Here is a 14,438-nt window from a genome sequence, read left to right as displayed (position 1 = left end):
ACACACCACCCAGTACAGAAATTGAACCCATAACCATATGATCTTGAGTGCAACAGCTTATGCCAACACTAGGACCTGTGCCTTAATGAATTACACAACACATGGTATGAATTTAGAGCGACATTAACTCTAGGTGCCAGTGACACAGCTACTAATCACCATATTTTCTGCCACCTGTCTGCTACCTGTCCAGTGTCTTTCTTAGGCTGAGATTATTAACAAGACAGACTGGCACTCCGTCAGTTATGACAACGAGGGTTCCAGTTGATCCAATCAACCAAAAGACGCTTATGTGCAAGTGGCTGAGTATTCCACAGACAGGAATACCCTTAACTCTTAATGTTCAGATGATTCTATCAAACATAATGCTTATTGATTCACATTGATTTGAATTAATCACTCATTATCTCATATCTTCAAGATCTTGATGGTGCAATTACTTGATGTAGAATAACATTGTAGGGTAGGTGTGAGAGCTTGGATCTGGTCAGTTTGGATCTGGTCATAAAACAGATGAAATATTTTGGCCGGATTTGGCCATTTTAAATACAAAGGGGTTAACCAAAGGGTACTTCTTATGTGAAGGCGCATGGCTCCATGGTTAGAGCATCGAGCTTACAATCGTGAGATTGTCAGTTCAAATCCCGGACCAGGCTGCGTGTTGTGTTCTTGAGCAAGACACTTTATTTCATGTTGGTCCAGTTCACTCAACTGTAGAAATGAGTTGCAATGTCACAGGTGCCAAGCTGTATCGGCCATTGCCTTTCCCTTGGATAACACTGGTGGCATGGAGAGGGGAGGCCGGTATGCACGGGCAACTACCGGTCTTCCATAAACAACCTTGCCCGGACTCCCGGACTTGTGCCTGGGAGGGTAACTTTCTAATCCCACCGTCAGTCATGACTGAAGGGGGTCTCAGCACTTCTCAGGGATATTCAGGGTGGCACAGACTGTGACATGGCTGGCCCCTTGAAATACAGGTACTACTCATTTTTGCCAGTAGCATGGACTGGAGCAATGTGAAGTAAAGTGTCTTGATTAAGGACACAACATAATGCTGGGAATCAAACTCATGACATTACAACAGTGACCTGAATACCCTAACCATTGAGCCATGCACCTTCATGATTAACCAAACTAAATCCATGGGAAATATAGAAAACCTTGAGACAAAACAAAATCAATTGATTTGAAAATGGAAAAAAATGGAAAATGAAAAACAAAACTGACAAATTAAGACCAAAGGCCACTGGTGGTGCCCCAGTATGGCCACAGCCTTAGGGCTGAAGCATATAAAAGAAAAAAAGAATATAGGGTTAACTCAAACAGGATTTGAACTTCCGACAATCAGGTAACAAACTATATAAAAAGTAAACTATCTTGCCCATTGTCTGCTTGCTACCTTTGCCATCCATCACCTATCGACATCATAGGAATGATGGGAAAAAATGAATAAAAAACGGTGAAGTGAATCTACAACAACATCCACCACCACCACCACCACCACGAACATCACTGCCAACATCACCACTGCCATCATCACCATCACTGCCATCATCACCAACATCATCTTCCAAGACTTCTTCTGTTGCGAATGTTTGACAACAGCCTTCTGTACTAAAGTTGAGTTAACCTCAGTGCAGAAATAACCGAAAAACTATAAACATGATAATGAGTTTCACACAATATGTCTAAAATGAATGGCAAAATGCTGTTAAGATTTCTTTGATACCCAGAGACAAAACAATAATGATAATAACAACAATAATAATAATAATAATAATAATAATTATATGATGTAATAAAATTATATAAAATATTAAAACAAAAAACAGCAAAGACAACAACAGTAAAATGCAAGTAATTCGTGAAACATTTTTTCTTTTTTCCCTAAGCTTTACCTTCATGTTTTCTCTCTCTCTACCTATATATATATTATATATATATATATATATATATATATATATATATATATATATATATACACATACACACACATAATTTATATATATACATGATTTATATTTGTATATATATACATAATTTATATTTGTATATATATACATAATTTATATACATATATATATATGTATATACACAATTTATATACATATATATATATATATGTATATACACATAATTTATATACATATATATACACACATATATATATATATATATACACAATTTATATACATATATATATATATACATATGTATATATATTATATATTTAGTCTCTTGAGATATCTTCCCTCTCCCTTTGTAAATATATATATGTGTCTGTGTACACACACACATATATATATATGCTCTATTTCTCTGTATATAGAGATATTTATAGACCCTCAGTCTCTCTCTCTCTCTCACTCCAATACTTCCAGTCCCAAGAGATAAGGTAGTGTTAAGCAGAGCAAAATGGAATTGGTACGAAACAATGGCATGAAACAGCGGCAACAGACTCACACATGAAGAGAGTTAATCAGTTACTAACAGTGAGACTTATACTACAAGACCACCACCAGCACCAAATACGCTACCAAAAATCACAATGCCAACATCAACAGAATAATCCACACATTTCCATCATAATCATCATCATCAACATCATCATCAACATCATCACCACCATAGTCAAAACCTGAATCACCACCCCGGAAAAAAAAATCCTCCAAAGTAGTAACAATTGTAATAATCATTTTTGTTGTTGTTGTTGTTGTTGCTAGTAGTACCAGCACAACTAAGCAAGTTCTAATAAAACATATTAATAACGATGAAAGGAAAAGTCATCTAGTGATTACTTCCAGGCAATATGGTAGCAGTTACAATGTCTGAACAATAGTTTGTTTACAATTTGTTACGAAAGAAAGACAAAAAAAAAAATAACAGGCAGGAAATAATTTTGTCTACTTTTTTTTAAACATTTTAAAATTTTTTCCAATATTTCTTCTTTTTTTTATGGCCAAGAAAAGCAGGCTGGTTATTCTTTATTTTTTTAATATTTTTTATGTGTTTTAGTCTGGTGGCCATGGCAAAAGAGACTGCTGTAGAGTAGACAAGGTTAAATGGACTAAAAACAGACACTTTTTTATTTGGTCCAGTTACACTTGGATAAAAAGGTAAGAAGAGAAAGGTAGGGGGAACAATAAAGTAAGGATTTGGAGTGAATATGTTGTAAAGGTGAGACAGGAATGGCCTACAGTAATGGGCTTGCTCTCAAAATGCTTGAAGATTGATGAACCCAAATGAAGTAGTAAATTTGCTCTTGGTGGTTAGGGTAAGCCTGATTTGTGGGGTTCATTGATTGGACTTAAATGGCTGTCTCGCTAGACCAGGGTTTCCCAACCAGGGGTGCTCACACCCCTTGGGGGTGCAAGATAGCATTCCAAGGTGTGCAAGGAGGACTGGATTTATTGGGGGGGGGGTCAAAGAGGGCAATTGCCCCGGGCACCTTTATTCTTATATAAGTTATTACTTTAAGGGGTGCGAGAATATATTAAAAGTTTTTAGGGGTGCAGTGAACCACTGCTCTAGTCAGTCTCACACATATATTCTCTCTCTCTCTCTCTCTCTCTCACTCTTTGACCTCAAATATCTTAATCTTTCTTTCCTTCCTTCCCCTCTCTCTCCGTCTCTCTCTCCACTCCCTCCCTTTATATATTTCTCTTTGTGTGTGAGGAGAGGAAAAATGTTCATGTCAATCGTGTTCAATCATTAAATTGTAATCTCTTTTTCCCCTCTCTCTCGCCATTTCTCTTCTCCCTTCTCTTCTCTTCTCCTTATGTGTATATTTCTCCATATTTGTGTGAGTGTGTATGTATATCTGTGCATGTGTATTTGCTTCCAGCACCCAAAAATGCCATCCAGTCATTCATGCCAAATCATTTGTGTCCAAAGAGCCACGCCTAATCATCTCATTCCACTCTAAAAGTTCTTCAAGGTAGTGATCCAGCATGGCCACAGTCTAATGACTGAAACAAGTAAAAGAAGATAAAAAAGATAAATTTCTAAATTTCCACCAAAAAATGACAACTACATTAGGGCGGAGCAAACTGATAAAATGCAAGGCTTTTATATCCCCATCCAAAGTTTTTGTCCCACCCCTGCAACCTAGTCATTTATATAGTTCCACTGTGGTTGGAATTATACAGTGGAACCATGTCAGTCACAAAGTTGAAGCCGTGTGACAAAAATGTTGATACCTCATGAAATTAATTTAAACTTAAAGGAAATTTAATGACTTTATGTGTCATTAAGTGATTCTTCCACAATGTATCAGGTCATTAAGAATTAAATCTTCGATTTTCTTATGTACCAAGTTTGATAATCGATAACTCTAATGTTTTATCCTGACAATTCTTTGTTTTACAACATTGAAGAGTTACATCATCACTTTTCGAAATGCAGTTCATGGTGTCTGATTATATTGTGAGTTTTCTCTTGTAAATTAATTTTTGTGAACCCATTGATAGATCAAAAATGCATGCTGTTTATGAATACGAGTTTCGTTGTGGAACCAATGCATCCCAGACAGCTCGAAGCATCAATCAGGTGTTTGGTGAAGATGTGGCAAATGAGTGCACTGTACATCGATGGTTTGACAAGTTCTGGTCTGGTGAGTTTACTCTTGAAAATCAGCCCCGTGGTTGCCCCGAGACCAAGGTGGATAATGATAAGCTGGAAACTGTAGTGGAAGTGAATATTTCTAAAAATAAGCTCAAGTTAGCAGCAAGGTTTGATGCTTTGATTCCAACTGTATTGGACGATCTGAAACAAATCAGCAAAGAAGCTGGATAAGTGGGTATCACACTGACTAACCGAGCATCAAATGACACATCATCTTGAAACTTGCTGTCTTTTGCTGTCATGGGATAAAAGTGAACCATTTTAGAATCATATTGTTACAGGTGGTGAAAAATGGATTGTTTTCAACAATAGCAAGCATTCTGCACAGTGGTTGGGTAGAGACAAAGTGCCAAAGGACAATCCAAAAAAGAATATCCACCAAAAAAAGCTAATGGTGTCTGTTTGGTGGTCCAGTGCTGATTTCATCCACTACAACTTCATGATACCTGGTAAGTCAATTACAACAAATGTATACATCAATGAAATAATGAGTGATCTTGCAATTAAACAACTGAGATTGGTCAATAGAGACAGGCCAATTCTCTTGCAAGACAATGCTTGACCACATGTTGCGCAAAGAACGCTACTCAAGTTACAGGAACCGAACTTGGAAGTACTGTCATCCACCATATTCACCAGACCTTGGACCAACTGGCTATCACATTTTCCAGGCATTAGACAACTTTTTGCAAGGAAAAACTTCAAATCTGAAGAAGATGCAAAAACAGCTCTTCGTGATTTCATCACTTCTTGCTCTCCAGAACTCTTTGCTGCTGGCATAAATAAAATACCGATAAAATGGCAAAAACTGTGTTGTAACTGTATTGTTTTTTTTTGCTGAGATGAAAGGCAAAGTCAACCTCAGCAGAATTTGAACTCAGAATGTAAAGACAGACAAAATACCTATTTCTTTACTACCCACAAGAGGCTAAACAGAGAGAGGACAAACAAAACGGATTAAGTCGTTTACATCGACCCCAGCGTGTAACTGTTACTTAATTTATCGATCCCGAAAGGATGAAAGGCAAAGTCGACCTCGGCGGAATTTGAACTCAGAGCGTAGCGGCAGATGAAATACTGCTAAGCATTTCGCCCGGCGTGCTAACGTTTCTGCCAGCTCACTGAATTTTACAAACACTTAGTATTGTGGCTTACTTTCACCTCAAAACTTCTCTTGTTTTTGCATCACTAGGAAGACAGAATCAATGGTACTATCACCAGCCACAAAGCCAAACTGCATCTCATCTAGTTTAATTCTGTTCGTAATTAATTGAAACATAACTCTTTCTGTTACTTTCATGACCTGGTCCAGCTATTTGATACTCCTGCATATATCTCTCCCCCTCCTCTCTCTCTCTCTCTCAAAGGCATCTCCTTTACCCTTGTAACAATTAACTATAAATGCTGCTATACCCGTCACTGTGTATGGCACTTACTTTTACAACCTGAGCAAACTAGACAGGTATCTGCATGCATTCTACTCTGTCAGAGATTTTAAGCATCTCAGCAGTAAAATATATATATACATATATGTACATGCATATATATACATATTTATATACATTATATATATATATATATATACATACAGTATACACATGCACACATATATGCACATACATATAAACATATATATACATACAGTTTACACATGCACACATATATATGCACATACAAACATATGTATACACATACTCATATATATATATAATATATATATATATATATATATATATAGTATACACATGCACACATTATATATATGTACATACATATAAACATCTATATACATACATACAAACATATGTATACACACATACTCATAGAAATACATCGTCATCATCATCATCACTATCATTTTAATATTTATTTTTCCATGTTCACATGCTTATACACACACACATCCACAAATACAGACACACACACACATCCACAAATACACAGACACACACAAAAGTGAAACCACTTACATTATATTGCAATAGCAATATTAACAACAACAACAACAATCAAAAACTACAACTAGTACAGACAATATGATTAACAGCAGCTCGAAATAACGTGATTAATAATATGATTAACAGTATGAAATCATAAGATTAACAGTATGATATAACGTGATTACAAAATATCTTGAGACAGAAAGAAGGAAAGACGAAGAAGAAAAATATAAAAGAAAAAGAAAAACAGAAGTAAGAAGGAAAACGCTTCTTAAAGTGAGAATAATAAACAAGAAATACTCTGACTTGAGATTCCTGTTAGTTCAGAAGTACCGATATGGTTGGCAAATAAAAACATCAAAATTTCTTATTTGCAAACACAAAAAAAAAATTGGCTTTTTTTTTGTGTGTGTGTGTGTTTTTTGTCGTAGAGTTATTATTTATTGCTTTCATATTATTTCTTTAAAATATTTGGCATTGTTTACAAATACACCGATACAAACATTATCAGATGTAAGAAGGCGGTAGAGAGAGAGAGAGAGATGTAGGGGGGGGGGGGGGAATTAATTTCAGAGCAAAAACAAAAAATTTATAAATAATATATATGAAATAAATAAATGGATTTTGATCAGAATTTTGGATCATGAATTTTCGGTAGTTCAATCACCTGGACTATTAAGTTCTTTGAATTAGCATGCAAGTGGCTGAATATTCCACAGAGACGTATGCCCGAAACATAATCCTCAAGTCGATCCAACATGACAGGGTGGCAAGATCAGACCTTTGAATTACAGATACAATCCAGCCAATGGGCTTCTTCATCTTCTAGTACTACTACTACTACTACTACTTCTTGTACTACTACTACTTGTACTACTACTACTACAACTACTACTATTACTTCTATTACTTCTACTACTACTACTTCTATTACTACTACCACAACTACTACTACTTGTACTACTACTACTTCTGCTACTACTACGACTACTACTATTACATCATTTTAATGTCCACTTTTCCATGCTTGCATGGGTTGGACAGAGTTTATCAAGGCAGATTTTCTATGGCCAGGTACCCTTCCTGTTATCAACCCTCGCCTGTTTCCAAGTAAGATAATGATGTGACATCAATGTGTTGCAAATAAGATTTATTGGTGAATAACTGACACAAAGTGGAGCTGGATCATCTACAGAAGAGGTTAATGCTTCAACACAGAACCAAGCAAATGTCTGAGAGACAAACATGAGTGTGGAAAGTAATGCAAAGTGACCAACACAGCATTTCTCCTGTGAGACAAAGAATTAGGTTGGGTAGGCCCTCTCTCTATCTCTCCCACATATCTCTCTTTCTTTGTCCAACTGAGGTAGCCAAGTATCACTTTGATAGAAAGAGGGCTCCTTCAGTCCCTTTATTGTATTCTGATCTCTTGGTTCCTCTCCTTCTCTCATTTGAGGGGTCCTTGTCTTGCGAGCTCATGGATGTTGGTGCCATGTAAAAAGCACCTATGTTGGTACCATGTAAACAGTACCCCCGCTGGTGCTACATAAAAAGTACTGGTACTGGTCCCATGTATAAAACACCTGTGCTGGTGTCACATATAAAGCACTGGTGCTGGTGCCATGTGAAAAGCATCTTATATGCTCTGTATAGTGGTTGGCATTAGGAAGGGCATCCAGCCGTAGAAACCATGCCGAAACTGACAACTGGAGCCTGTTGCAGACATCAAATGATGACGATGATGTTGATGTTGTTGTTGTCATCCGACTAAGAATTTGTTGTAACTGACCTTGAGTATTACTGTCTTTCTATAGATCAGCTTCAACTATGCTGAGCAAAACAACTTATTTTTGTAGGCGCAGGAGTGGCTGTGTAGTAAGTAGCTTGCTTACCAACCACATGGTTCCAGGTTCAGTCCCACTGCGTGACATCTTGGGCAAGTGTCTTCTACTATAGCCTCGGGCCGACCAAAGCCTTGTGAGTGGATTTGGTAGACGGAAACTGAAAGAAGCCTGTCGTATATATGTATACATGTATGTGTGTGTATATGTTTGTGGGTCTGTATTTGTGTCCTCCACCCCACCCCAACATCGCTTGACAACTGATGCTGGTGTGTTTACATCACTGTAACTTAGCGGTTAAGCAAAAGCGACCGATAGAATAAGTACTAGGCTTACAAAGAATAAGTCCTGGGCTCGATTTGCTCAACTAAAAGGTGGTGCTCCAGCATGGCTGCAGTCAAATGACTGAAACAAGTAAAACAAAAAAAAAAGAGAGATAAAAGTAGTACAAACTTACTTTGTCATGGCTGGAATCTTGAAAAACTTCTTTAATCCGTAGGTTAGACAAACTGAAATAGAACAAAACTAAGCTATATATATATACTAGCAGTGTCGCCCGGCGTTGCTCGGGTTGTAAGGGAAATAACTATATAAGCATTTTTAGAGAGTTATAGCCAAAAAATAGCAAAAAAATGCATTAAAAATTGAAAAAAAATTAAGGTAAATTTTTTTTTAAATCGTTGACACATCGTAGATATTTTTAGAGAGTTACTTCCCTTATATAAAAGCGAAAAAAATGCATTAAAATGGAAAAATATGATGGTAAATTTTTTTTAAATCGTAGACTCATCATAGACGCACACTAATACCCAGAAGGGCTCGATATGAATCACGACTATAAGATACCCGCTTTTGGTTAAACTGCACCGCAAAATGTGGGAGTAGTTAGGAATCTAATTCGTAGGAGACAGACACACAACTTCACTCTTATATAAAGATGCTTTTTTTTTTTTTCAGTCATAGAGTTAGATTTATGAAGGTCTTCAGTAGAAAATCCTTCGAATTCTGACTCGCTGCTTGATATAATGAAATTCGTATCCATTTTTTGTCAGAATTACAAATTTTGAAAACACAATAGGAACAAATTTCGGAAAAAAATCTCCCATAATTCACGGAATTAAAATTACACTTCGATTTTTGTACAAAACTGTAGTTGAAGTGTTTACGAAGTATAATACGTGTTTTCACGAATGTACTAAAGAGATTTGCTCTGATATTCTCATTTAAATATGAATAGGTAAATTCGGGCGGCTTGGTAACGAAAGGGTTAAATGGATGCATACATTTATTATCTCTTATTATAATAACTATATATAAGTGTCGTCTGTTTATACATAAACACTGTTTCATACTGCAATTATATATACATATATCTATATATAATATTATATAATAAAATATTACAGAGTAAAATAAAAACCAATTTACCTTTTCTGTCCGTCCGTGTGTCTTTGCAAATGTGTTGGAATGATAAGTGAGTTGTGTTTTGGCGCCTTTTTTACTAATAACAAACACACACGTGTTTGTATGTAGTTGTATGTGTATGTAGTTGTATGTAGTTGTATATGTATGTGTATGCGTGTGTGTGAGGAATGACACACACACACTCACGCACGCACACATGTACATCAATGCTTTTGGAGTGATATGTTAAAATATCGAGTTTTCTCGAATTTTGTCTTAATTGGTGGTAAAATTGAAAGAAATTTTTTATGGCATCACCCACTGAAGTACTCTGAAAAATCATGGGCACACTCTAATTGAAGAAATTGTGTGAGGAGTAAATCGTTATGTATTTATTTGTTTCTGTTTGCTGTGTTTCTTTATTTTTTGAGTAGTGGTTTAAATACTTTCAGTTTAGTCTTCCTCAAATCACTGTCGCTATTTACTTTCATCTTATTCGTTGCACACTGTGTGTGTGCGTGTGCTGTAAACCAGACTAAGAAAAGCATTTGACATACACACCAGAATGTGAGTTTTCTGTAAATTTTGCTTAATTGGAGCTTAAATTTTAAAAACTGGACCTGGCATGACCCGATGCATTCTACTCTTAAAAATGCTAGGTAAATTGTAATTGAAGAAATCCTATATTGTAGATTTCTATAACTCCCAAAGAGAGGCAGATAAAATCTGCCTTTTATAATAAGAGATATATATATATCATCATCATCGTTTAACGTCCGCTTTCCATGCTAGCATGGGTTGGACGATTTTGACTGAGGGCTGGGGAGCCAGATAGCTGCACCAGGCTCCAATCTTGATCTGGCAGAGTTTCTACAGCTGGATGCCCTTCCTAATGCCAACCACTCCGAGAGTATAGTGGGTGCTTTTTACGTGCCACCGGCACGGGGGCCTGTCAAGCGATACTGGCAATGACCTTGCTCGAATCTTTTTACAGGTGCCACTGGCACAGGCGCCAGTGAAGCGACGTTGGTAACGATCACGCTCAAATGGTGCCCCTTTTATGTGCCAGTTGGCTGCTCTGGTAATGATCACACTCGAATGGTGCCTTTTATGTGTCACTGGTACAGAAGCCAGTTAGCAGCTCTGGCAAAAATCATGCTCAGATGGCGTTCTTAGCACCCTACTAGCACGGGGCACAAGTGCCAGTAAGGCGACGCTGGTAACGATCACACTCGAATGGTGCCTTTTATGTGCCATTGGCACGGAAGCCAATTAGCAGCTCTGGCAACAATCATGCTCAGATGGTGCTCTTAGCACCCTACTAGCACAGGCATAAGTGCCAGTAAGACGACGCTTGTAACGATCATACTCGAATAGCTGCATCTGTTAACTGATGTTCAAAACATTCCTAGTGTGTGCTTTGTGAATATAGTCTGGCATCTTGTCACCACCATTTTGATCTCTCATTCAGCCACTCTCAGCAACCTTCACATAATAAGAGGTAGCCATGTATGTCTTGTCCTGGTCTTTCATTCAGTACCTAGCAATAAAGTCACCCCCGTTTCACTCAAATTCACTCCCACTCAATCAAGAGAGCCTTTTCCTTTCTTTACTTTGTCTTACGAGTTACTTGGCAACCTCACTAGTAACAGATTCATGAAAAAAAAAATAAATAAATAAAGCTCCCAGTACATACTGTAAAGTGGTTGGCATTAGGAAGGACATCCAGTCATAGAAACCCTGTCAAAGCTGACATTAGGGCCCAACATAGTTCTGAGGCTTGTGATGTTAGGAAGGGCATCCAGCCACAAAAACCATGCCGAAACAGACAGAAGCATAGCACAGGCTCCTGCCTGGCCAGCTCCTATCAGACCATCCAACTCAAGCCTGCATGGAAGGCAGACATTAAACAATGATGATGATGATATATCATCATCCTCATTGTTTAATATCCATTTTTCATGCTGGCATGACGCTATATACAGGGTGGCCCAAAAGTAGCTTTACAGTTATTCAACTATCTCTTTCACATTCATATATTAACAGTTTAGATCTTAATTATAAAAAAAATATGAAACCATTATTCTATGCTAATTTAATTTTGTGAAGCTCCCTTTTAAATTTGTAAGATAGAAATTTAAATGTAATAAAATGTTTTAAAAGAAATTTAAAGTGCCTACGTGATAACTAAACTTACTTTTGGGCCACCCTGTATATATACATCATCATCATCGTTTAACGTCCGTTTTCCATGCTTGCAGTTCTTCCGGGGTCTGGGAAGCCAGGAGGCTGCACCAGGCTCCAGTCTGATCTGGCAGTGTTTCTACAGCTTGATGCCCTTCCTAATGCCAACCACTCTGTGAGTGTAGTGGGTGTTTTTTACGTGCCAGGGGTGGCTGGCAACAACCATGATCAGTTGGTTCAAGGCAGTACTGGCATCAGCCACATTCGGAACATACATACATATATATATATATACATACATACATACATACATACATACATACATGCACACAGACAACTGGCTTCTTTCAGTTTCCTTCTACCAAACCCACTCATGAGGCTTTGGTTGGCCTGGGATTATAGTAGAAGACATGTGCCCAAAATGCCATGCAGTGGGACTGAACCCAAGGCCACATGGTTGGGAAGCAAGCTTCTTAACCACACAGCCATACCTTGCAAATACCTAAATGATGTAACATAGATTGCAAAGAGTGTCAAGCGGGGAAATAATATACGATGCCGATAAAGAAGCAAAACAATGATCGATACACACACACACACACACACACACAAAAACACACACATTGTAATAGAAATAGATAGGTGGAAGATAAATACCTTTTGATGGCCTCTAAAATATCCTCTTCTAACACTGATGGTGGAGTAAATTGCCTCTTCTCACACCCGTGGTGCTTCTGTAGATCTTTAATAGCTTGGATAATAAGCTGGGTTTCTTTCACACCCCGTTTTATTGCACGCATTAAATCCTGTTGGAGAATATTGTCAGAACTTGATTCCAGCATCACTGAAAATATAAAAAAAAAATTATCTATGTAAGAAAAATATTCTTAGAATTTGGAAATTTTACATTTATGCAAAACATAAAAATGAAAGGCAAAAAATGCATTTTTATAAAAATTTTCGATAGCTAAGATTATATTATGGAGTTGCTAATATTTAGCCTTTGTCACTAGGATATCATACAGACCAGGATAAAACAAAATGTACCAGCCGTAACCAACCAGTCTTTTGGCAGAGCCCTTCTTGGAGTATATTATCTAATGTATCCTTTCTATTGTTGCTGTTGTTATTGTTTAACCTCAAATCATTCCTTAAAAAGTAGACCTTTGATGATAGGTACTCCAGCCATGACAATCCCTTCCTATCTCCATGACAATTTTATCAGGACAACTCCATCATCATCATCATCGTTGTCATTTAACGTCTGTTTTCCATGCTGACATGGGTTGGACAATCTGACAGGAGCTGGCAAGCCAAAGAGCTGCACCAGGCTCCAGTTGTCTGTTTTGGTTTGGTTTCTATGGTTGGATGCCCTTCCTAATGCCAACCACTTTACAAAATATGCTCGGTGTTTTTTACATGGCACTGGCACAATTCTTTTTTTTTTTTAAGATGGCCCCCTTGTAGTTGCGGGTGGACCCCCTTGTAGTTGCGGGTGGGCCTCCTTGTAGTTGCAGGTGGGCCCCCTTAGTCTCTTGGCAACCAATATTTTTAGACCCAGTCTGCCATTGGTTGTGGCTGTTGTTGTCAAGTTATATTAGTCCCTGAAAACTGGGTTTTTGGATTCATTTATGTTATATTCATGGAAAATAAACACTGTTATTTCTTTTCATGGATCCTTTATCAAAAATATCAAAAATGTGGCTCATAGGACAAAAAAAAAAAAACAGAGCTTCCATTCATATGAAGAATATAAAGAATATGTAACCAGGAAAAAATATCAACTGCTTCAATCTTTAAACAATGTAAGAAAAGTATGCCTGAGAGACATTTTGGAATGTGCAGAATCAACTGTTCATTGAGTAAACAAATGCTGTAAAATACTTGCCAACTTTGTATTGATCTATACAGGCTACTATCAGATTGAGAGTACTTTCAGAAATTTGTCGTCTGGTGGGGTTGATAATAACTTCATCATTTACTAACCCAACACGAACAGCACCTGAAAAATAAAATGGTAAAAAAGATACTCTGATTACGAAAGACAATCAGATAGATATCCAAAAAAAAAAATACTAAGGTAAGTATTCATTAAAATATTATTAAATGGTGGAATTGTTAAAAGAACAGTTATAAAAACCAAGCATAGAGGTTGCCTGGAGCATTGGCGAAAAGAAAAAGTTCTCAAGAGAATTGCCTAAAAATACTGAATAAAAAATAATTGTTTTGCTTTACTAAATTACCTCAAACAAATTACCTAAATGAATAATTCCAAGAAATTGTTTAAAAAACAGAATCTGATGATCTGCCAAAAACAATTATTCAAATAAATTCTCCACAGAATCATCCTTCAAAGAAAAAGAAATTTTGCAGAAGAATTTATAGATTCCTTATAGAACACCTCAAGGCATAGACATGGGTCTACAACATTTTCTCTTCTATT

At 37.0% G+C, this 14,438-nt stretch overlaps 1 protein-coding gene across 1 annotated transcript in view; it reads right to left on the bottom strand.

The window, feature by feature from the left end:
• The window catches only part of LOC115210623 (polyribonucleotide nucleotidyltransferase 1, mitochondrial-like), a 578,459-nt gene that overhangs the window by 475,145 nt on the left and 88,876 nt on the right, over positions 1–14,438 (bottom strand). Inside the window, exons 8-10 of the mRNA XM_029779226.2 lie at positions 13,884–13,997; positions 12,653–12,839; positions 8,865–8,916 (exon numbers count right to left, since the gene is read on the bottom strand). Coding sequence (XP_029635086.2) covers positions 8,865–8,916; positions 12,653–12,839; positions 13,884–13,997 — 353 coding nt within the window. The remainder of the gene's footprint in view (positions 1–8,864; positions 8,917–12,652; positions 12,840–13,883; positions 13,998–14,438) is intronic.

Source organism: Octopus sinensis, linkage group LG4 (assembly GCF_006345805.1).
Source record: "Octopus sinensis linkage group LG4, ASM634580v1, whole genome shotgun sequence".
Taxonomy (NCBI): domain Eukaryota; kingdom Metazoa; phylum Mollusca; class Cephalopoda; order Octopoda; family Octopodidae; genus Octopus; species Octopus sinensis.
Note: the sequence above shows the minus strand (reverse complement) of the source record. Positions and strands in the feature narration are given on the sequence as shown.